We start from the raw sequence: 24,424 nt of genomic DNA on the forward strand, positions 1-24,424 counted from the left end.
CAGAAACACACAGCCGGACCCAATGCACACACAGACACTGAGAAATGTGAGCAGTTTTGAAAAGCTTTCTTCTCTCCAGCCTGCCTTGCATTTAGTTGAGTTCATTTTCAGCCTAGTTTGGTTCATTTTTAATCAGCATCATCTAATAAGTCTCCAGGCGACGCTCTGTCACACTCCATTTCTGTTTACAGTACCACTCTGCTTCCACTGCAGTTTTTTGGAAACGTAGTCTGAATGATCGTACCTTAAAATATTACTGTAAGTTAAGGAACTGGCATAATTACACATATCATTTAGATATCGACATATTATTTGTGTTATGCCAATATTGTAATCATATTGTGGGTTTTCTGGTGGCATAGTTGGAGTAATAGAATAATTTATGGATGCAACTTCTAGGACTGAACAGCTACAACATACCTTGAAATGGTCTACTTTGAGTCAAAATGATGCATAAACAAGACACATAATTTGGTTTTATGATTTCAGAGAGGAAATAGGAAGAGATAATAAACTGATCTATTTATTTTTTCACCATCTTTATTTCAGAGAGACCAGGTGTAAGCAAAAGGCAACTGCCAACTCTCAGTAAAGTAAGCTGCCAAGTCCACTGCTTTGGACTTGGCAGCTTTGGTTTTCAGGTTCATGAGAGATGTCCATGGGATTATGTTGGTATGTTTTCATGTCTATATAGAAATATTGATAGAACTGCAACATATTGACAGTGTGAATCCATACTGTGTACCCCAGTTGTCTATTGTGTTAACACCGAGCCTCATTAAAGGCATTTTGTGTCTGGAGTGTGGCCAATAGCCTCATCTGTGTGTCCCAGTTCTGTGAGGCCTCAACGTTTGGTAAGTGGACATATTTGAATAAAAGCCACCAATGTAGATCACCGGCAAAGACCCATCAACCATGAAAACAGGTCTCGTCGATCAAACATGCTCATAATCTGTATTCCTGAAAAAAAAAAAAATTACAAAATTACAAAACGATTTGCATCAATTTAACATTTCTTTCTCCACAATTCATACCTACTTTAATTACTAACTTTACAGTTTCTAACATTCCTGTGTTAACAATTGAATTGATAAATGGACATGGGGCGGCTGTGGCTCAGTGGAGAGCAGGGTCGTCCTCCAATCAGAGGATCGGCGGTTCGATCCCTGGCTCCGGCAGTCCATGTCGATGTGTCCTTGGGCAAGACACTTAACCCTGAGTTGCTCCCGAAGGCTGTGCCATCGGTGTATGAATGGGTGTGAATGATTAGATAGGTCCTGATGGGCAGGTGGCACCTTGCATGGTAGCCCCTGTCATCAGTGTATGAATGGGTATGAAAGGGTGAATGATTAGTAATGTAAAAGCGCTTTGAGTGGTCGGAAGACTAGAAAAGCGCTATACAAGTACAGTCCATTTACCATTTACATACTGATCGTATTAGTTGCTGCACTTACTGTATTCGTATCAGTTCGCTGCACTTATTGAATTTGTATTTGTTTACTGCACTTATCCTATTCGTAGTAGTTTGTAGCACTTACTATATTCGGATTAGTCTGTTGCAATTATTGTTTTCATAGTAATCTGCCTCTGCACTATACTTTTGCTCTGGCTTATGCTTTGAGATGCTTGTTTAAGAAAGGAGATGCACTTATGACTTCTGGTGACTAGTAGTTCTCTTGAATACCTATGTTGAATACACTTCCTGTAAGTCGCTTTGGATAAAAGCGTCTGCTAAATGACTGTAATGTAATGTAATGTAATGATCACACTACACAACAGAGTAGCACCATATAACTGCAATATAAAGCTTCATACTTTACCCACTTCGTTCCCAATCAAACCAAATTCCTGTTCTTATTTTGAGTTTTTGGCAGGTTATGTTAGTCAGTTGCATAGCTTTTTCTCAAATTTAAGACTGAAAGTCTGGTTTACACGTCAAAATGTTGATTTAAACTAAGATCCCGCCTCCAACACAGCAGATAGCCAATGATAGTTTAGAATGATGGGGTGCCTTCATTTAGGCCGCTCCCTGGACACGGCCCAGCTTTTATCTGGACAAACTTCTGAGTGGAGGTAAAATCATCCAGAGACAGTTTGTAATTGTAGATCTCAAATGGAAAATGGAAAATTTAAATGTAGTCCCTCCAAGAGTGTTACATCCTCAAAATCAATTTTAAGAGTTGGGTTGAAATCAATAATGAATTATTGGTGAAGTTCCTTGTTTAATATATATTTGCAAATTAGATATCAGATCTATTCTCATTGGTGAAAGTGTCAAACTGCTGCAGCAGGCTGACCCGGAGACAAGTTAAAAGGTGCTATACTGCAATTTAGTATAAAAATAAATGTTTCTTGCCACAGGAGATGGAAAAAATTGACCTTCATCAAGGACAGGTTTTGTTCTCATACAGTCGCACTGAACAGCTTATATGTGGTGAGTAAAACAACAGAGCACCAAAGGCAGCACGGCATCACACCTTTAAGTTTGGACATCAATACAGCAATGTGTAGACACGCACGCACATAGCTGCATCACAGCAACCACTGTATCAGTGCTATTACACTGTGTCAAAAGACAAGTGTGTTTGGTGGTTCCCACCATGAAGCTTTGACACTCTGTGTATTGTTCACCTCACCTCATAAGTCCTCTGAGATGATATGTGCTATCAGAAACTGTGAAAGTGTAGCCAAACATACTTCTCATGTTGTTGTGTTTGAATACATCAAACCTACAAAATAACTTTTTGTGGGCCTTTTCAGAAAAAAAAGATGATGACGGTTTTCTTGGGAGGAAATCTTCTACGGAAGAGGTTGTATTTGTTTGTCACGTTTTCGGATCAGTAGTAAAAAAAAAGGAGCAAAAATAACTTTTAGAGATGCCACCAATACCCATTGTTGATGAGCCATATCTCAATGGAACTTCTGTATGTGAATTTGTTTCAACACAGATTTGTTGTTCACAATGTAAAATTATCAAAAATCAGCAACTAGAAAGCAGTAATGTCATAATACGATCTCCTGATATTTTTACTGACTATCGGGTGATAATTTATTTCACACTATGTTGGTTAAAACTGTTGATCAAACCGTGGTTCAGATGTGTGCCGAACACGAGGGTGACTGTTACACCACTTTACGACATAAACTCAGAGTTTTTGAATGGGTCCTACAAACGTGAGCGTTTTTGGCCAGTCCAGTGGTAGTCAACACTACTGACCCCCAGCCGAACGCTGCCTACCACATGTTCTGCTTGTAGTGATGGCAGAACATGTGGTAGGTGTCCTCATAAAAAATCTTTAATCCATTTTTAATACATACTCATCTGTGTTAATTAACTAAGCCAACCATTTACGTGAGTTACGACGAGCAACCACGGATGCGTTCGGCTTAAGGTCCCTAGTTGACACGGTCACTTGTTAAACTGAAACACCTGTTGCTCCGATACGGTCGTGATCCTGCCGGAATTCTGTAGAACTTGAGTCTGTTGTTGGAATATCTATTCTGCCAACTGAACATGCAACAACCAGACATTTTGACACTGTTAAAAGTTTTAATTCAGCTTGCAAATTTTTGGCAGGGGCAAAATGCCACTTCTGTCAACTGTTCATGACAAGTTGTTGGAATTTGAAGTTTCTGCCCACTGTACACCGTCTACTTCTCTTCCTTATTCATAAGAGCCTCCAAGTCTTTAATAACCATCAGAATACTGCAAAACCTACAAAGGCACTACTGCAAGTATTACAAGGTCGGAATCTACCATGTAATGACAACACCTCAGTTAGATGCTGGGTTTTAAGTGGGGTTTATCTGATTGTGTCTGTTATCTAGTGATCACGTATGGGAAACATAAAAGCCCAGACTGCTACATGACTTTACACCAATAGAAAACAACCACAGAAGAAAATGTTCCACTAGACTGGCCAATCACATCGTATACTTCCTTTGACAGAAACGTCTGCAGGGGGCATGATATCTTTGAGAAATAATGTTTCGCTGTCTTCTAACTCTCGGTCATCATCACACATGGAGAACCTGCACATTTTTCTGGTCGCTCTCCTAGGTGAGTCTTTTGAGACAAATTTTGATTACAATTGTTAGCTTGCAATATGAGAATAATTCATATACATTCTCACTGTTGTTGTGTTGAGCAGGAAACTGCACCTGTTGTAATGTGAATACTGCGCACATTTCAATCTGCTTCTACTATTGTGTTTGTATTCCAGGAGTTGCATCCCACGGTCATGATTTGATTTCTGGATCAATGTTGGAGAAAACGGTCAGACCAGGAGAAAACATCACTCTCTACTGCGACTGTACATTATCAAGTGGAGTATACATAATGTGGTACCGGAACTGTTCTCATGAGAACCAGCCTTCTCTTGTCCTTAGATCAAGTCCATTAAAATCATCCTTAGACGATTCAAATAGGTATCAACTGAAACTTCCCCCTCGTTTTCATTTGGGGAGAAACTATTCTTCTGAATCCTATGACCTGCTGATCCTGAACATCACTGATTCTGATGAGGGCTTCTACTACTGTGGAACTGAACAGCCAACAGTGGAGAATGAAGGATACATTAAACACAAAATAGATTACAGATATGGCAACGTCACCACAAGGATCCTATTCAGTAAGTATGCTGGCCAGACTTTGTTCCTGTAAGATCTATGTGTGACTGCATTGAATGTATAATTTGACTAAATGATTAGCATACTATAGGAAAATGTTTGCAGGCCCCAGATATACTTATATTAACCATCAAAAAGGGGAACTATCATGAAATCCTAGATGAAGGTTATGGGTGTCAACAGCGGTGAAACAATATAATGGTGTATACAAATAATTATATTGTCAAATCTGAGAGCGCATGTATCTTAAGGGTTGTAAGTCATCCTTAAATGTGCATTTCCATATGTATTTTGACGTATAGTGAGCTTTGTGAACATTTTACATTTTGAATCTGACGCTCCATCAAAGTTAAAGGTTGCACTTTGCACTTCATTCTGAAAGATCTGAACATCTTGGCAGAACAAAAAGTAATGTCGATGCAGTATAATGTTTTGCTCTGCTCAATGAAAACTTGAGTTGTCAACAAACTTCACTGAATACAATTCAAGTCCAACAATGTTTTTATTCTTGGGGCTCTAGGTTCCAGGGGTTATGAAACAGCTATAAAACTTATTTCAACAAGCAAAGAACTTTGGTCAGGAAAATTGTGAAAAATAACAAAAAAATATTTTTGACATTTTGGTGAGATCAGGGTTTAATGAAGCTAACTGACACAACTTTGTTTTTGATTTAGACTCCATTGAGCCTCACCATGAGACTCCACGAGACTGTGGTGAATGTTGCATTCTGCTGTTCTCCCTTTGTCCAGCTTTTGCTGTTCTCTCCTCTCTCCTCTCCTCTCTTCTGGTGTATCATCTCTGTCGGAAAAAAGGTAACCACTGTTTTTCTCTCCTTATGAGCTAAATGTCAGAAATATCCATGATAATCTACAAGATGAATTTTTATCACAAAGAACAGACACGTCTCTTTTTTCAATCTGTGTTTGAGTTAGGATGCACCATGTTGTCTGTAGTGATGTTGTATTGAATTTTTGCAGCTAAAGAACTTCAAGCTGATCAGAGAAGACCTGAAACAAGCCCGCATCAGGTAGGTGTAACATTAAAATATACTGAGTCATGGTAATAAATCAGTACACGATCACGATTCTAAACAACAAATGTCAATTTTAGGATGAAGATGTGTGTTATGCTGCGCTGGAAATCCGCCAGGCATCACAGAGACCAAAGAAGAAGAAAACCCAGAGTTCTGACTTCAGCACCTATTCAGCCATCAATACTTCTAGGGTGTAGAGAGTCTAAAACAAAACCACAACCATTACTATAAAACATCTAAGGATGGGATCAAACCAAGCGCAACACCAAATCAGGCCATGTGTAAAGTGTGAGGTGGGACTAACGTCAAAACCCAGCTCAGAAATGGTGTGCAGCATTTAAGAATGCAGAGTGAAAACCGACAGATAGCCATCGTCTATGCAATGCACATTTTGTCTTAGGTCCCAACGCAATATAATGTATTGTAGCGAGCTAACGTTAGCTAACCTAAGTGTTAGCCTGCTGAATCAGCAGTCTCCGACAATATCAGTCAGCAGAAAACCTGAGGGGAGATTCCGTCAGGATCACATCCAATTCTGTTCTTTGATATCAAGGTGAGAAATCAGGTACCTCAGTTAACATTGTAAACATTATGGTCTCAATTGCTTGTTTCAAGTCTTCTTCAATACAGCATGATGTTCATTCAGTAAATGATGGTTCCATTCAGAGTCAAACAAACCATGAAGCAGGTTATGCTTCACGTTGTGGCTACCATCTAGTTTTCCGGTTTGGGAGTTGTGCCTGTTTTTGTTCAAACAACTTTAAACCTTTCTCAGTGTGTTTTTCAAGCTCATGAAATGTAATTGTAACCCTTTTGATCGCCTAAAATGTCTTATTCAGCGTTGGGTTGGACTTAGCTCCACCCTCCCTTGTCATCTCTGGCTGCAAAAACAACAACATTGTGACAGCCAAAAAACAATATGGTGAAGGCCTAAAGCGGCAAATTCAAGGCTTCAAAGCGGCAGACCACAAACTTATACAAATTCAATTGTATAAAGATCAGTAATATTGAATGTAATTCCTTTGTAGGGATACGTATTGGCCATTCTGTCACTTATATTCTCCAATTCAAATCTGAGTGACAATCATTACCTAGAAATGATTTGTATAATAAAATGTTATGCAGAAAAAACTGTTGCTTTGTTGTTTACTGTTTTTGAAGTTGGAAAGCAATGATCAATTTCTTTACACCACTTATAATAAATAGTTTTTAAAAAAAAAAACTTCCAGAGAGAAATCCTGTTTGTTGTTGTTGATTACAATTCTGGTTCAGATTCATATTTTTTATTGAAATCGATCTGTAACATATAATAATGCTTTCAGGCAATTTCCTGTTTATATCTCAAGTTTGCCATCAGCCCTCACATATACCCTTCACCGGTGGTGTGATACAATTCCGAATAAGCTTTACAGGAAACCCACAGCGAGAAACAGCTCAGCATACGGCCGCAGAGCTCAACAGCCTGAAGCGGCGGACAACTGGCCTGCTGAAGGTGTTGGTGGAATCGAGTTCCATCTGAGAAAATGTTTTTGCTTATTGTGAAACATACTATAAATAGTACACATGGTAGGAATCTCCACTAGCTCAGTGAAAACAGTGGTTGGTTGTTAGTTCAGATGTTATTTATGTCTACGACAGTCGGGCCAAAGCTTTGCAGCTCTCTCAGCTACATTTAGAAGTTCTGAATCTATGTCATATCAGTGACCACATCCTGGCTTTGTGAGATCGACTGAGGTCTGCTCTGCGCTGCGTGAGCGTTATTTGTTTGCAGAGAGATGCAGAGTGTGGTTTCATACACAGATACTGTGGACAGTGGGGTTATAGTCTCGCTCAACATTTGCTGTTTGTCTGCAACCTGATATCTAAACATCTTATGGCATTTTTGGATGGATGATTGTTGAAATTTGAATTTTTCCACACCATTTGAAGATGTTGTACCAGTACACACATTTTCATACGCAATTACTTGCAATAAGGATGGAGTGGTATTTTGGGAAACACTTACTACTTCCATACTTTTTTTCAAGGAAAACAGAAAAGGAAGGGGAAATGCTGATGGTGACCTCTCACTCCTAGTAACAGTTAACCAAACCAGTAAAACTCTCCTGACCTCTAGTGGAGATGTTAAGTAGTAAAGCAAAAAGGACCCAAGAGAAGGGCCAAAGCTAATTGACTTTATTTGCACAGAACAAGTCATGCAATTATCATATGTATGCAATGAATTATCATGAAATCTTTTGGTATATACAATGATAAAATACTTACTAGAAGACAAGTTTACAGATAACAGGGTTTCTGTTCAGCACAGTGATAAAAGATTAAAATAAAGGGGTGAGTGTAGTAAAAAAAAAAAGATAATGTGGTTAAAACAACGCTTAGCACACCTAAAACAGGATTATGTATATTTCTGAGGCTCTTATACTCATTGCTATTTCAACTAAAATAAATGGCAACTCTAACAACTACTCTTATGTTGGCATATCTTTAGTAGCAGCAGCTAATACTGTAATACTTTAACTCAACAAACAAAAAAAGTCAGTATTGAGAGGATTGAGATGTTAAACAAAAATTTGTCAAAATGCAAACAGGGTTTTTCAGGTGGAAAAAGTCCTACCGTGTGGGAAATAGAAACGTCAACACCAGTATCAAGCAGTGAGTTTGGCAAATCACACATTTTTATGAAACTGAAGTCATTGTTCCAGTAGAAATTTGAAATATCCACATGGAAAATCAAAGCATCTGCGCACATACAGTAACTCCTTTAGAGAAATCCAGTTTATCACATTATGTGAGTGTTGTCGTTGTTAGCAAGACACCAAAACCATGAGCACAAGGAACAAATACTCTACAGGGGGAAGAGGAGTCCTTGCGTATCAGTTAGCACACCTGAGCCGATAGATCACACTCTAGATCTTTTTATCCCCTCTTACTCTTGTATTGTAGCAAAGCTATATATATATATATATATATATATATATATATATATATATATATATATCAGGTAACCAACAAGAAGAACCATTTCTCTTCTCTCTTTCTCTATTTATTATCCTCATATATCTTAATCTGCATTATAATGATTAGAATGATTCTAAATGTTAAATTGTCTCTCAGGATTAAGATGTGATTTTTAGGACTTGGGTTCTGGGCTCGTGGCCAGTTGAAACTAGTCCCGAGTTGTTTGTTTAACAATGAATCTGGAGTCAATTTTATTTTCCCATTGAAAATAAATAAGTAAATGTGGTTGTTGCAAGTTATCACCATGGAGGTTTGACACCAGAAGCATCATCTCCCCTCCCCAGGCAGATACACTCTGACGTGAAATGCGCTGTCAGGGACAGAAAGTCAAGACGAGTGTCAGGTTTTACAGACCATTGGGGTCTGATGATAATGTCACTTGTTGACATGTGAACTTTGAAGGAGTAGAGAAAACGTGGGCTGCTGTTGTGCTTCTGTTAAAGAAGGTCGAAATCTCTCTGATCTTTGCTAGGAGGCGACAGATCTGCGGCAGTGCCATTGCTTTCTGAGATGCTAGCTTAATGGCAAAGCATACTATTTGTGGCCCTACACCAGCAATTGTAAATAAAGCGATTGCTTTAGCCCTGTTTTAATCAGCAGGGAATAGCTGCCTAAACGGGATAGTTTGTAGTGTTTGTGCTGCTCTTGGTTTTCAGAGTTAGCTAGCTTAGCGCCTAAACAGAGTAGAATGTTTTTTGGGTAGTGTAGGAACACCACGTTAAATCATTGAATGTTGACTTGTTAGCACCACGTTAAATCATGCAATGAGCTGGCTCCACCGAGAATATTATAGTTCCCACAATGTAAGATGTTTTACATTTTCCAAATGCAATAGGGTTATACTAAGGAATTGTTCGTTGCCAAGCCAAAAGCTGCGTACCGAACGGTTCGATACGAAAACGTTTATTATTACACCCCTATTCCTTTCTGATCCACTTCCTTTTCTATTGATTTATCAAGGATTCAAAACATTGATCAAGTAGCAGGGTCTAAAATGAGATAATGTAAAGTCTGTATTACTTTACAGCCACTGTGACATTACCCCAAAACATCGTCATACAGTCATCTTGATTTTCTGCTAAATCTGCAAAAAGTGCAAAAGCACCTGGAGGGATTCAGTCCCCAGTTACAAGGTCTGTACAGGTAGAGTCATTTGAAAATGTGTTGTTTCTACAACCCCACAGCCACATACACCAATAGGAACAACCACAGAAGAAACATTTCCAATAATCACCAATATGAAAATTTCCATCAAGCCAAATTGTGGTTCCTTTAACAAAAGTCATGACATCAGGCAGTCAGACCACTTTTGGTGTCTTTTTACACCAGGCCATCATCTCACATGGACGAGCTGCTTATTTTTCTGATCATTCTCCGAAATGGTAATTTTTTTAAACTTATTGAGTTATTTTTTTTGACCATTGGGGTCTGATGATAATGTCACTTGTTGACAAACAACTTTAACCACTCAAACTTCTGCTTTTGCAATCTGTTTTGAAGGTTTCAAAATCTCTAGCATCCTTGCTAGGAGTCATGATTGGATCTCTGGCAGTGCCAGTGTTTCTGAGATGCTAGCAGTAACCAGGGGACAACATTTGTGGCCCTACACCAGCAATTTAAATAAAGCGTTGGAGTATTAGTGTTTTAATCAGGAACTAGCTGCTCAACGGGATAACCAGCCTTTGTGCTGCTCTTGGTTTTCAAGTTAGTAACCCTTGCGCCTAAACAGAGTAGAATGTTTTTTGGGTAGTGTAGGAACACCACGTTAAATCATGTGGGTTGACTTGTTGAGCGAACTATTCCTCTAACTCCTAGAATATCATAAACACCACTGATCTGATGAAGATGTTTTACATTTTCCAAACTGGACAATAAGGTTATAACACAACAATTACTTCCAGACCTGTTTACAGATATGGCAACATAACAACAAAGATCCTATTCAGTAAGTCCTCCGATCCACTTCCTTTTCTATTGATTTATCAGCAGATTCAAAACATTGATGCAGCACTAGTTCAAAATGAGATAATGTCAAGCAACAGAAAACCTAACTAACCCCTAATTCTAACAGAAATATCTTATGATAAACATGCTTTTATGTCTGGGAATATCTAGGTTTCTTGGTTACTGGAGTAGAGTGAAAAGCACCTAATTCACCTAGTTACTTTGTACAAGTTAATAAAATGTTTTCATTTCCCTTACATTTTCACAGCCACTCAAAATATAACAACCACAGAAGAAACATTTCCAATCAACCAGCCAATCACAACTTTTTGTTTTTTAACGGAAAAGTCATGACACATCCCGATTACACAAGACTGTGGTGTGTGCTGGAACCTGCTGTTCTCTCTGTGTCCAGCTTTTGTTGTTCTCTCCTCTGTGCTCTCCTCTCTTCTGGTTTATCACCTTTGTCAGAAAACAGGTAATGCTGCATATGTCAGCTCTTTCTTCAGTTTGTTGTATTATTTTAGAGACCAGATGATCTTGTTTTCCTTTCTTCTTTTTTTTAACTTAGTTACTTATAGAGTGCTTCTTTAAAGGTATTGTGGGATGATGGTTGTTATATTGTAATTATGCTTTATTCCTGTTTACAGCTAAGGAAGATAAAACTGATGCGAAAAGACCCGACGCAAGTGAGAATAAGGTAACGTACAGCATTCTATCATGTATATCATATCATATGTACATATACATTTTGCATTGCCGGACAAAAGTCTACCTAAAAGATGAACCCCCTTCCTCGTTTCCACTATGCGAGGAACTATTCCTCTAACTCCTGACTTGTCAACTGACCCAAAAACCACTTGACTCTGAAATGTACTGCTGCTACACATTAGTTATGCAATACATAAGTGTTTATTAGTGCATTATAGTCAATAATAGTATTCCATGAATATGTGTTTATGATTCAGAATAATGTATATCAATAAATATAATGCATTTTAGGATGAAGATGTGTGTTATGCTGCACTGGAAATCCGTCAGGCATCACAGAGACCAAAGAAGCAGAAGAAGATACAGAGTTCCGACTTCGCCACCTATTCTGCCATCAATACTTGTAATTTGTGACTTGTCATTTGCACTTAAACAAAGGAGCAATCAATACCATTGATAATGTATACAGAATGAAAACATGTATGGAATACAGTTACGGTTTTTTTTTCTTAAATTTGAAAGCAACAATGTGTTTGAAAAGTTGATCAACTCTTTTCTCTTTGTCAGTTTGTCTGTGAAAATAAATATATATATATTTATCTAGCAGTTCATCAAGTCATCCCTGCAAACGGTGTTTAAGAATGAATAGTGGTATAGTGGTTCCAAGAAGTAACAACATAATACAGAGAAGCAAGAACTTTCCGTCACACACATTCTGTCACACTTCAAGCCACAGGAAACCCACATAGCTTATTAGCAACTCATGCAGGCGGACTAGAGTTGCAGAGCACACTACTCTGTGACAAAAATACAGATGAAAACACAGATGCAGGATGCCAACAAGACCTATATGAAGAAGGTATCGTCTCCCTACAGCTGGAGCAAGACAAGGCCCCCCTCAGGCCCATCATCAACAGCATCAGCTCAGTCACATGCAACAGAAGAAAACACCTTTTACATTAGGTTGGCAACACTGCACCCCACATCCAAAATGTCCAAGGGCTTTGTCATAAGACACAGATGAAACAGTGGTATGTTACAATTCCACCTGTCTTTCTATATGTGTACCAAACACTGGGAACTGTAAGGAAACAGAATAACAACCGATACAAAAGAACCAACCTCAGCCCAGATCAGGTATGTGCCCGCCTTCAGGTCAAAGTACGCATAAAAATGCATAGTAAACGTTAAAAATATGGTATGTGATAGCACGGTTAAATTAAAGAACATCTTAAGGCTACAAAATAGACTGCATTTGATGACAACTTCTACACAAGGAACAACATCAGCAACAACCTTTTGTTTAAAACAAATAGACAGGCAGTCTCTGCAGTCTATGCATACACGTGATTTTGTTTTCAATTATCAATATACAACTGCATTCATCAGAGTGGCCGCAGAAGAAATAACCAGAAAAGTGACAAAACTCAGACAATTAGACAAATCGATCACCTGAAATCTTAGAATCAATGATGAATTAACTCATCTCTATATAACCATATAAACTCTATAAACAGATTCTGCATTCACATGAAACGGGGCAGGATTTTGTTATCGGAAGGCTTCTTGTTTTGATTGGTAGTAAATGTAGTATGAAACAAATCATGCTTAATAATACAAATGAAAGCTTACCTAAGTAAAAGTATGCAAGTATATAATCAAGATAATGTACTACAGTATAAAGGCAAGTGGTATAGTATAGTAGGTAGTTTATAAAAGTAAAACTAGCGACTCACTTTGCAGCTAAATGGGTTCTTAAGTTAATACTATTATTAGTGATGCAGTAACATGCTAAATGCAATTTAATGTTTAAACTGGCTGCAATAGAGCTAATTTTATTCATTATTATCTTCATCCACTATTAAACTGTGATCTCTAGGCTTTAGCTTTCAGTGCTGAATGTTTGACATCCTGGAAAAGTCCTTCAAACACATATCGTAGACTCTTCTGTCTGCTTCTCTCTGAAGTTGCTTTTTGGATTTTGAATGACTTTGGTGATCAGATGATTAATCCTCTAATTCCACCATCAGGTTCCAAATCATGGTTTTGCAAGAAATTACAAGTTTTATATTATGTGGTTTTGGGACGGCTGTGGCACATGAGGTAGAGCGCTTGACCCGCAACCACAAGTTTGGTGGTTTAAACCCCTCTACAAGCAACATGCCAAGGTGTCCTTGAGCAAAACCCCAAATTGCTCCCTGGGCGCTTCATTGCAGCCCACTGCTCCTCTGTGATGGGTCAAATGCAGAGAATTGTAATTTCCCCATTGTCAGACTAATAAAGGCTTAATTATTATTATTATTATTATTTTAGCTTCAGCATTTTCATATCATATAACAATATATATATATATATATTACTATAAATATTAATTTGATTTGATTGAATAATATAATAATGAATATAATATAGGGTAATATAAAAGAATATAAACAGTCCAACAACGTAACAGTTTTACTGAGGGTGTCACTCTACACTGTACAAACAGGAAATTTACCCCATAAATTACAAATTTGAGCGTTGTAAACTTCTGTTACATATGCATCAAAATATCTATGCATTAAAAATGGTCTATATGACGAAACATAAAAGCCCAGACTGCTACATGACTTTACACCAATAGAAAACAACCACGGAAGAAAACGTTCCACTTGATTGGCCAATCACATCGTATACTTCCTTTGACAAAAGAAAGTTCTGCGTCGCTGTCTTCTAAATCTCACTCTCATCTCTCATCATCGCACATGGAGAAGCTGTACATTTTTCTGGTCGTTCTCTTAGGTAATTCTTCGAAATACAATTGTTAAGTTCCAAGATGAGAATAATTCATATACATTCTCACTGTTGTTGTGTTGAGCAGGAAACTACACCTGTTGTAATGTGAACACTGCACACATTTCAATCTGCTTCTACTATTGTGTTTGTATTCCAGGAGTTGCATCCCACGGTCATGATTTGATTTCTGGATCAGTGTTGGAGAAAACAGTCAGATCAGGAGAAAACATCACTCTCTACTGCGACTGTACATTATCAAGTGGAGTACACATAATGTGGTACAGGAACTGCTCTCATGAGAACCAGCCTTCTCTTGTCCTTAGATCAGGACCATTACCAAAATCCGAAGACTTCACTGACAATAGGTTTCAACTGAAACTTCCCCCTCGTTTTCATTTGGGGAGAAACTCTTCTTCTGAATCCTATGACCTGCTGATCCTGAATGTCACTGATTCTGATGAGGGCTTCTACTACTGTGGAACTGAACAGCCAACAGTAGAGGATGCAGAATACATTCAACACAAAATAGATTACAGATATGGCAACGTCACCACAAGGATCCTATTCAGTGAGTATGCTGGCCTGACTTTGTTCCTGTAAGATCTATGTGTGACTGCACTGAATGTATAATTTGACTAAATGATTAGCATACTATAGGAAAATGTTTGCAGGCCCCAGATATACTTATATTAACGATCAAAAAGGTGAACCATCATGAAATCCTGGAGGAAGGTTATGGGTGTCAACAGCGGTGAAACAATATAATGGTGTATACAAATAATTATATTCTCAAATCTGAGAGCGCATGTATCTTAAGGGTTGTAAGTCATCCTTAAATGTGTATTTCCATATGTATTTTGACGCATAGTAGGCTTTGTGAACATTTTACATTTTGAATCTGACGCTCCATCAAAGTTAAAGGTTGCACTTTGCACTTCATTCTGAAAGATCTGAACATCTTGGCAGAACAAAAAGTAATGTCGATGCAGTATAATGTTTTGTTGTTAATTGAATCCAGAGATATATAGTCATTATTCTTAAATTATATACATGATTCATTCCGATTCCAAAGAGACCGATTGGGTTTTATATGGGTTGTTTTTAAAGTGCAATATTTTCCACTATGATATTTTTATGCATCTTCAGTTTTTGGAAAAACAATGCATTTGAGCTGCACTTCAATAGTTAATCTACATACCAGGAAAACTATAAAACTATCTTTTGCTACTGTGTTTTTTTTTAAACGTCATGAGTCCAAAGCATGCATGGCTGCACAAAATGCATTTAACAACAGAGTGGAAAGGTCTTGTACACATGCACACAGAGAGAGAGAGAGAGAGAGAGAGAGAGAGAGAGAGAGAGAGAGAGAGAGAGTATGTGTGTGAAAGCAATTACACAAGTAACATAATCGCTGCAACAAGCCTAAACTTAGAATGAAATATTCCGTCGTCATCAACCGACACAACCAATCACCAGACAAATGAGCCTTCAGGGCAATCAGTGAAGAGCTCGAGCCCTATACTGAGGGCCACAACGCAGTGCACAGACAACTTTTTAGAAATATCCATCATCAATCTTATTACAACAACTTTAACAATATGGCAATTGTGCAGACCAGCAGCAGAAAAGCTTCCACTCACCAAAGCTTTTTTAAGTGAATTTCTGGCATAACCCCAACTGCCCCTATTGACCAGTCAACACTGTTGCACATATTGTTAAATGTTTTAATGAATGCAGGAAAATAAACCACATATGTTTATGTTCCAGATTCCAGCCCTCACCTCAGTGTGGCTGACCCAAGCCCTGTGTTTGCTGAGCCCTGGATGGTGTTCACTATAGCCTTCACTATTCTCTCCTCCGTCATCTCCTTTATTTTGGTTTATCACTTCTGTCAGGAAACAGGTGTAGTTTCACAGTTGTTGTCCCAAATTTTGTTTCAAAGTAAATTATGTTAAATCAATAATTTAAACATGTAGGCAAGCTGTTATTATATCACATTATTTGCAAGGAAGCAGTAGCTATGCTGTAATCATGTTGTATTCATTTTCGCAGACAAAGAATCTCAAGTTCTCCAGGAAAGACCAGACACCAGGGGACAAACGAGACGGGATCAGGTAATGAACAGTGAGAATAAGAAACTTTAATGAGTCTATGTTAAGTACATTAGGTGCTACTCAGCATCTCACACATTTAGCAGCCATCTCTTCTTTGCAGTTGTCTTAACGTGTCACAGTCACACATCTTTTGATATGACAGCACAACAGGTGAACATAATACTTCTTAATAACAAATGTCAAATTGTCTCTCAGGATGAAGACGCGTGTTTCACACGAGTTGTGTTCCGGGCTAAGGATGGACAAACACGCCAATAGGCAGAGGGTGGACGGCACAAGCACGCCTGCTTTACTCAAGCAGAAAACCAAATAGAGTGAAATGATTTCCACTTCCTCTTGTTTGTTGTCCTGTGGTTTAAGAAACGCCTCAAGCAAGTGGGTGCAGGCTTTTGGGCCAATCTGTTATCAGGCTTATAATCAACCAGACAGCAATGGTCTCTTTTTTTTTTCAAACTTACATATAGATACATTTTTAGAAACTGTTTAAAATGTACTTTTCTAACTTTGTCGCATGTTAAGCTAAAGCATTGTACCTTGCTTTTATTTCTGATTAGTTAAAATTAAATATAAGAAATAGCTGTACCATTTTACATGTAGAAAATGTAATGAGTTTCATACTTTTTTGCACTTGCTTCATTCTTGTTTACAAGTTGTGCGCTAATAAAAACAAAATATTAACAAAAATCATTAGAAGGCTACCTCCTTAATATAAATTTACATTAATTTATGCATGTGACATATCACTACATAATGTGATTGCTGATTAAAACAATATGTAGTCCATTTGATCAGTAAAGCTTGGCAGGAAACCCACAGTGACAAAGCCCTCGTACAACTGCAGAACTCAACACGCAGACAGCTGGAAATTGCAGACCAGTAACCCTGATGAAGGTGTCGGTGTTCTGCTGTGTTTTGTTTTACAAATAATTTGAGTGTTGTAAACTTCTGTTACATATGCATCCAAAAATCTATGTCTATAAGAAAATGCTGACCCAAAACACTGTTATTCCTACAAAAGGCACTATTTAAAGTAATGTTCAGCGGGCATCTATTTGCAAATTAGATATCAGATCTATTCTCGTTGGTGAAAGTGTCAAACTGCTGCAGCAGGCTGACCTGGAAACAAGTTAAAAGGTGCTATACTGCAATTTAGTCTAAAAATAAATGTTTCTTGCCACAGGAGATGGAAAAAATTGACCTTCATCAAAGACAGGTTTTGTTCTCATACAGTCGCACTGAACAGCTTATATGTGGTGAGTAAAACAACAGAGCACCAAAGGCAGCACGGCATCACACCTTTAAGTTTGGACATCAATACAGCAATGTGTAGACACGCACGCACATAGCTGCATCACAGCAACCACTGTATCAGTGCTATTACACTGTGTCAAAAGACAAGTGTGTTTGGTGGTTCCCACCATGAAGCTTTGACACTCTGTGTATTGTTCACCTCACCTCATAAGTCCTCTGAGATGATATGTGCTGTCAGAAACTGTGAAAGTGTAGCCAAACATACTTCTCATGTTGTTGTGTTTGAATACATCAAACCTACGAAATAACTTTTTGTGGGCCTTTTCTGAAAAAACAGATGATGACGGTTTTCCTGGGAGGAAATCTTCTACGGAAGAGGTTGTATTTGTTGTTGAATTTGGCAGATCAGAAAATGCTGAAACTGAATGATTTTTTTTGGAAGAGCCATAAACTGTAGGTCTTTTTGGTAGTCAGTGATAGTTGACCTATTCTACTAGATCCTTTTACAGATAGTAAACAGTAATGACAAACGTAAGCACGCCGTTTGGCCACTGAAGTACGACGGAGAGCAATAGTTTCTCAGGGTATGCAAAGACATCGACAACCACAAATCATGAATGAAAGCAGAACAAATTCACTTTACATATCCGTGTGCTAGTAGGTAGAATACAATAGCATGGTCCCAGATATTTCGTGGCCAGATATATACATGTATTTGGTGGAGAAACATAGTGTGTAACGTTACACCAGCGAGAAGCCTACAAGTCACTAGATGCTTACATCTTTGTTATCTGCGCTCATGTACAGAACATCAAACAACAAAATGCCATTAGGGGTGCAATGGATCACAAAACTCACGGTTTGAGTCGTGTAACGGTTTTGAGTCACAGTTTCGGATCAGCAGAAAAAAAAGGGAGCAAAAATAACTTTTAGAGATGCCACCAATACCCATTGTTGATGAGCCATATCTCAATGGAACTTCTGTATGTAAATCTGTTTCAACACAGATTTGCTGTTCATAATGTAAATGATCAAATATCAGCAACTAGAAAGCAGTAATGTCATAATACGATCTCCTGATATTTTTACTGAATATCGGGCGATCATTTATTTCACACTATGTTGGTTAAAACCTTTGATCAAACCGCGGTTCAGATGTTTGCCGAACCCAAAGTTGACTGTTACACCACTATACGACATAAACTCAGAGTTTTTGAATGGGTCCTACAAACGTGAGCGTTTTGGCCAGTCCAGTGGTAGTCAACACTACTGACCCCCAGAGCCTACCACATGTTCTGCTTGTAGTGATGGCAGAACATGTGGTAGGTGTCTTTTAATCCATTTTAAATACAGTCTGTGTTAATTAATAAGCCAACCATTTACGGTTACTACGAGCAACCACGGATGCGTTTAAGGTCCCTAGTTGACACGGTCACTTGTTTTGTTGCTCCGAGTCTTCCTGAATTCTGTCTTGAGTCTGCTGTTGGAATATCGATTCTGCCAACTGAACATGCAACAACCAGACATTTTGACACTGTTAAAAGTTTTAATTCAGCTTGCAAATTCTTGGCTGGGGCAAAATGCCACTTCTGTTCCAAACATGCGCATGTGTATTTTTTATGACGTTGACGGTTGTAAAAATGGTCTATATGACAACTTGTTGGAATTGGAAGTTTCTGCCCACTGTACACTGTCTACTTCTCTTCCTTATTCATAAGAGCCTCCAAGTCTTTGATAACCATCAGAATACTGCAAGTCCTACAAAGGCACTACTGCAAGTATTACAAGGTCGGAATCTACCATGTAATGGCAACACCTCAGTTAGATGCTGGGGCGTAGTGTGATTTATCTGATTGTGTCTGTTTTTTAGTGATCACGTATGGGAAACAAGCCCAGACTGCTACATGACTTTACACCAATAGAAAACAACCACAGAAGAAAATGTTCCACTAGACTGGCCAATCACATCGTATACTTCCTTTGACAGAAACGTCTGCAGGGGGCATGATATCTTTGAGAAAGAATGTTTCGCTGTCTTCTAACTCTCGGTCATCATCACACATGGAGAACCTGCACATTTTTCTGGTCGCTCTCCTAGGTGAGTCTTTTGAGACAAATTTTGATTACAATTGTTAGCTTGCAATATGAGAATAATTCATATACATTCTCACTGTTGTTGTGTTGAGCAGGAAACTACACCTGTTGTAATGTGAACACTGCGCACATTTCAATCTGCTTCTACTATTGTGTTTGTATTCCAGGAGTTGCATCCCACGGTCATGATTTGATTTCTGGATCAGTGTTGGAGAAAACGGTCAGACCAGGAGAAAACATCACTCTCTACTGCGACTGTACATTATCAAGTGGAGTACACATAATGTGGTACAGGAACTGTTCTCATGAGAACCAGCCTTCTCTTGTCCTTAGATCAAGTCCATTAAAATCATCCTTAGACGATTCAAATAGGTATCAACTGAAACTTCCCCCTCGTTTTCATTTGGGGAGAAACTATTCTTCTGAATCCTATGACCTGCTGATCCTGAACATCACTGATTCTGATGAGGGCTTCTACTACTGTGGAACTGAACAGACAACAGTGGAGAATGCAGAATACATTAAAAGCAAAATAGATTACAGATATGGCAACGTCACCACAAGGATCCTATTCAGTGAGTATGCTGGCCTGACTTTGTTCCTGTAAGATCTATGTGTGACTGCACTGAATGTATAATTTGACTAAATGATTAGCATACTATAGGAAAATGTTTGCAGGCCCCAGATATACTTATATTAACCATCAAAAAGGGGAACTATCATGAAATCCTAGATGAAGGTTATGGGTGTCAACAGCGGTGAAACAATATAATGGTGTATACAAATAATTATATTGTCAAATCTGAGAGCGCATGTATCTTAAGGGTTGTAAGTCATCCTTAAATGTGTATTTCCATATGTATTTTGACGCATAGTAGGCTTTGTGAACATTTTACATTTTGAATCTGACGCTCCATCAAAGTTAAAGGTTGCACTTTGCACTTCATTCTGAAAGATCTGAACATCTTGGCAGAACAAAAAGTAATGTCGATGCAGTATAATGTTTTGTTGTTAATTGAATCCAGAGATATATAGTCATTATTCTTAAATTATATACATGATTCATTCCGATTCCAAAGAGACCGATTGGGTTTTATATGGGTTGTTTTTAAAGTGCAATATTTTCCACTATGATATTTTTATGCATCTTCAGTTTTTGGAAAAACAATGCATTTGAGCTGCACTTCAAGAGTTAATCTACATACCAGGAAAACTATAGAACTATCTTTTGCTACTGTGTTTTTTTTTAAACGTCATGAGTCCAAAGCATGCATGGCTGCACAAAATGCATTTAACAACAGAGTGGAAAGGTCTTGTACACATGCACAGAGAGAGAGAGAGAGAGTATGTGAGAGAGAGGGAGTGTGTGAAAGCAATTACACAAGTAACATAATCGCTGCAACAAGCCTAAACTTAGAATGAAATATTCCGTCGTCATCAACCGACACAACCAATCACCAGACAAATGAGCCTTCAGGGCAATCAGTGAAGAGCTCGAGCCCTATACTGAGGGCCACAACGCAGTGCACAGACAACTTTTTAGAAATATCCATCATCAATCTTATTACAACAACTTTAACAATATGGCAATTGTGCAGACCAGCAGCAGAAAAGCTTCCACTCACCAAAGCTTTTTTAAGTGAATTTCTGGCATAACCCCAACTGCCCCTATTGACCAGTCAACACTGTTGCACATATTGTTAAATGTTTTAATGAATGCAGGAAAATAAACCACATATGTTTATGTTCCAGATTCCAGCCCTCACCTCAGTGTGGCTGACCCAAGCCCTGTGTTTGCTGAGCCCTGGATGGTGTTCACTATAGCCTTCACTATTCTCTCCTCCGTCATCTCCTTTATTTTGGTTTATCACTTCTGTCAGGAAACAGGTGTAGTTTCACAGTTGTTGTCCCAAATTTTGTTTCAAAGTAAATTATGTTAAATCAATAATTTAAACATGTAGGCAAGCTGTTATTATATCACATTATTTGCAAGGAAGCAGTAGCTATGCTGTAATCATGTTGTATTCATTTTCGCAGACAAAGAATCTCAAGTTCTCCAGGAAAGACCAGACACCAGGGGACAAACGAGACGGGATCAGGTAATGAACAGTGAGAATAAGAAACTTTAATGAGTCTATGTTAAGTACATTAGGTGCTACTCAGCATCTCACACATTTAGCAGCCATCTCTTCTTTGCAGTTGTCTTAACGTGTCACAGTCACACATCTTTTGATATGACAGCACAACAGGTGAACATAATACTTCTTAATAACAAATGTCAAATTGTCTCTCAGGATGAAGACGCGTGTTTCACACGAGTTGTGTTCCGGGCTAAGGATGGACAAACACGCCAATAGGCAGAGGGTGGACGGCACAAGCACGCCTGCTTTACTCAAGCAGAAAACCAAATAGAGTGAAATGATTTCCACTTCCTCTTGTTTGTTGTCCTGTGGTTTAAGAAACGCCTCAAGCAAGTGGGTGCAGGCTTTTGGGCCAATCTGTTATCAGGCTTATAATCAACCAGACAGCAATGGTCTCTTTTTTTTTCAAACTTACATATAGATACATTTTTAGAAACTGTTTAAAATGTACTTTTCTAACTTTGTCGCAAGTTAAGCTAAAGCATTGTACCTTGCTTTTATTTCTGATTAGTTAAAATGAAATATAAGAAATAGCTGTACCATTTTACATGTAGAAAATGTAATGAGTTTCATACTTTTTTGCACTTGCTTCATTCTTGTTTACAAGTTGTGCGCTAATAAAAACAAAATATTAACAAATATCATTAGAAGGCTACCTCCTTAATATAAATTTACATTAATTTATGCATGTGACATATCACTACATAATGTGATTGCTGATTAAAACAATATGTAGTCCATTTGATCAGTACAGCTTGGCAGGAAACCCACAGTGACAAACCCCTCGTACAACTGCAGAACTCAACACGCAGACAGCTGGAAGCTGCAGACCAGTAACCCTGATGAAGGTGTCGGTGTTCTGCTGTGTTTTGTTTTACAAATAATTTGAGTGTTGTAAACTTCTGTTACATATGCATCCAAAAATCTATGTCTATAAGAAAATGCTGACCAAAAACACTGTTATTCCTACAAAAGGCACTATTTAAAGTGATGTTCAGCGGGCATCTATTTGCAAATTAGATATCAGATCTATTCTCGTTGGTGAAAGTGTCAAACTGCTGCAGCAGGCTGACCTGGAAACAAGTTAAAAGGTGCTATACTGCAATTTAGTCTAAAAATAAATGTTTCTTGCCACAGGAGATGGAAAAAATTGACCTTCATCAAAGACAGGTTTTGTTCTCATACAGTCGCACTGAACAGCTTATATGTGGTGAGTAAAACAACAGAGCACCAAAGGCAGCACGGCATCACACCTTTAAGTTTGGACATCAATACAGCAATGTGTAGACACGCACGCACATAGCTGCATCACAGCAACCACTGTATCAGTGCTATTACACTGTGTCAAAAGACAAGTGTGTTTGGTGGTTCCCACCATGAAGCTTTGACACTCTGTGTATTGTTCACCTCACCTCATAAGTCCTCTGAGATGATATGTGCTGTCAGAAACTGTGAAAGTGTAGCCAAACATACTTCTCATGTTGTTGTGTTTGAATACATCAAACCTACGAAATAACTTTTTGTGGCCCTTTTCTGAAAAAACAGATGATGACGGTTTTCCTGGGAGGAAATCTTCTACGGAAGAGGTTGTATTTGTTGTTGAATTTGGCAGATCAGAAAATGCTGAAACTGAATGATTTTTTTTGGAAGAGCCATAAACTGTAGGTCTTTTTGGTAGTCAGTGATAGTTGACCTATTCTACTAGATCCTTTTACATATAGTAAACAGTAATGACGAACGTAAGCACGCCGTTTGGCCACTGAAGTACGACGGAGAGCAATAGTTTCTCAGGGTATGCAAAGACATCGACAACCACAAATCATGAATGAAAGCAGAACAAATTAACTTTACATATCCGTGTGCTAGTAGGTAGAATACAATAGCATGGTCCCAGATATTTCGTGGCCAGATATATACATGTATTTGGTGGAGAAACATAGTGTGTAACGTTACACCAGCGAGAAGCCTACAAGTCACTAGATGCTTACATCTTTGTTATCTGCGCTCATGTACAGAACATCAAACAACAAAATGCCATTAGGGGTGCAATGGATCACAAAACTCACGGTTTGAGTCGTGTAACGGTTTTGAGTCACAGTTTCGGATCAGCAGGAAAAAAAGGGAGCAAAAATAACTTTTAGAGATGCCACCAATACCCATTGTTGATGAGCCATATCTCAATGGAACTTCTGTATGTAAATCTGTTTCAACACAGATTTGCTGTTCATAATGTAAATGATCAAATATCAGCAACTAGAAAGCAGTAATGTCATAATACGATCTCCTGATATTTTTACTGAATATCGGGCGATCATTTATTTCACACTATGTTGGTTAAAACCTTTGATCAAACCGCGGTTCAGATGTTTGCCGAACCCAAAGTTGACTGTTACACCACTATACGACATAAACTCAGAGTTTTTGAATGGGTCCTACAAACGTGAGCGTTTTGGCAGTCCATGTTTGACCCCCAGTCTTGACTGTTACACCTTTTAATCCATTTTAAATACATAAACTCATCTGAATTAACTTTTGACTACAGACACAACAACATACACACATGAGCAACCACGGATGCGTTTACCTAAACGTGACACGGTCACTTGTTCAACTGAAACACCTGTTGCTCCGAGTCTTGAGTCTTGAGTCTGCTGTTGGAATATCGATTCTGCCAACTGAACATGCAACAACCAGACATTTTGACACTGTTAAAA

General features: G+C 38.3%; 1 protein-coding gene and 3 long non-coding RNA genes across 5 annotated transcripts; all 4 read left to right on the plus strand.

The window, feature by feature from the left end:
• The first annotated feature begins 5,309 nt into the window (after positions 1-5,309).
• LOC129096419 (uncharacterized) lies at positions 5,310-5,932 on the plus strand. Its single transcript, XR_008531425.1, has 3 exons — positions 5,310-5,441; positions 5,607-5,656; positions 5,740-5,932. It is a non-coding gene; the product is annotated as an uncharacterized LOC129096419 (long non-coding RNA).
• Positions 5,933-10,560: 4,628 nt separating this feature from the next.
• LOC129095906 (uncharacterized) lies at positions 10,561-11,880 on the plus strand. Of its 2 annotated transcripts, none has more exons than XR_008531407.1 (3): positions 10,561-10,625; positions 11,275-11,324; positions 11,627-11,880. It is a non-coding gene; the product is annotated as an uncharacterized LOC129095906 (long non-coding RNA). The 2 variants fall into 2 exon arrangements; XR_008531406.1 differs by lacking the exon at positions 10,561-10,625 and adding an exon at positions 10,990-11,102.
• A 2,192-nt stretch (positions 11,881-14,072) lies between these two features.
• Positions 14,073-16,655, plus strand: LOC129095904 (uncharacterized). Its single transcript, XM_054604510.1, has 5 exons — positions 14,073-14,116; positions 14,268-14,678; positions 15,878-16,012; positions 16,163-16,224; positions 16,420-16,655. The coding sequence occupies exons 1-5, from the start codon at positions 14,080-14,082 to the stop codon at positions 16,480-16,482; spliced, it is 708 nt and encodes a 235-aa protein (XP_054460485.1). The 5' UTR covers positions 14,073-14,079; the 3' UTR covers positions 16,483-16,655.
• Positions 16,656-20,098: 3,443 nt separating this feature from the next.
• On the plus strand, positions 20,099-22,241 carry LOC129095905 (uncharacterized). The gene is made up of 4 exons (XR_008531405.1): positions 20,099-20,144; positions 21,322-21,456; positions 21,607-21,668; positions 21,864-22,241. It is a non-coding gene; the product is annotated as an uncharacterized LOC129095905 (long non-coding RNA).
• Positions 22,242-24,424: the final 2,183 nt, after the last annotated feature.

The sequence above is a fragment of the Anoplopoma fimbria genome, chromosome 9 (assembly GCF_027596085.1).
Source record: "Anoplopoma fimbria isolate UVic2021 breed Golden Eagle Sablefish chromosome 9, Afim_UVic_2022, whole genome shotgun sequence".
NCBI lineage: Eukaryota > Metazoa > Chordata > Actinopteri > Perciformes > Anoplopomatidae > Anoplopoma > Anoplopoma fimbria.

Bases quoted from the DNA above. Each gene is read 5' to 3' on its own strand.
- LOC129095904 (XM_054604510.1), top strand. From the start codon at position 14,080: ATGGAGAAGCTGTACATTTTTCTGGTCGTTCTCTTAG. The intron at 14,117-14,267 runs GTAATTCTTCGA...TTTGTATTCCAG, and splicing joins TTTTCTGGTCGTTCTCTTAG to GAGTTGCATCCCACGGTCAT. The intron at 16,013-16,162 runs GTGTAGTTTCAC...TCATTTTCGCAG, and splicing joins TCACTTCTGTCAGGAAACAG to ACAAAGAATCTCAAGTTCTC.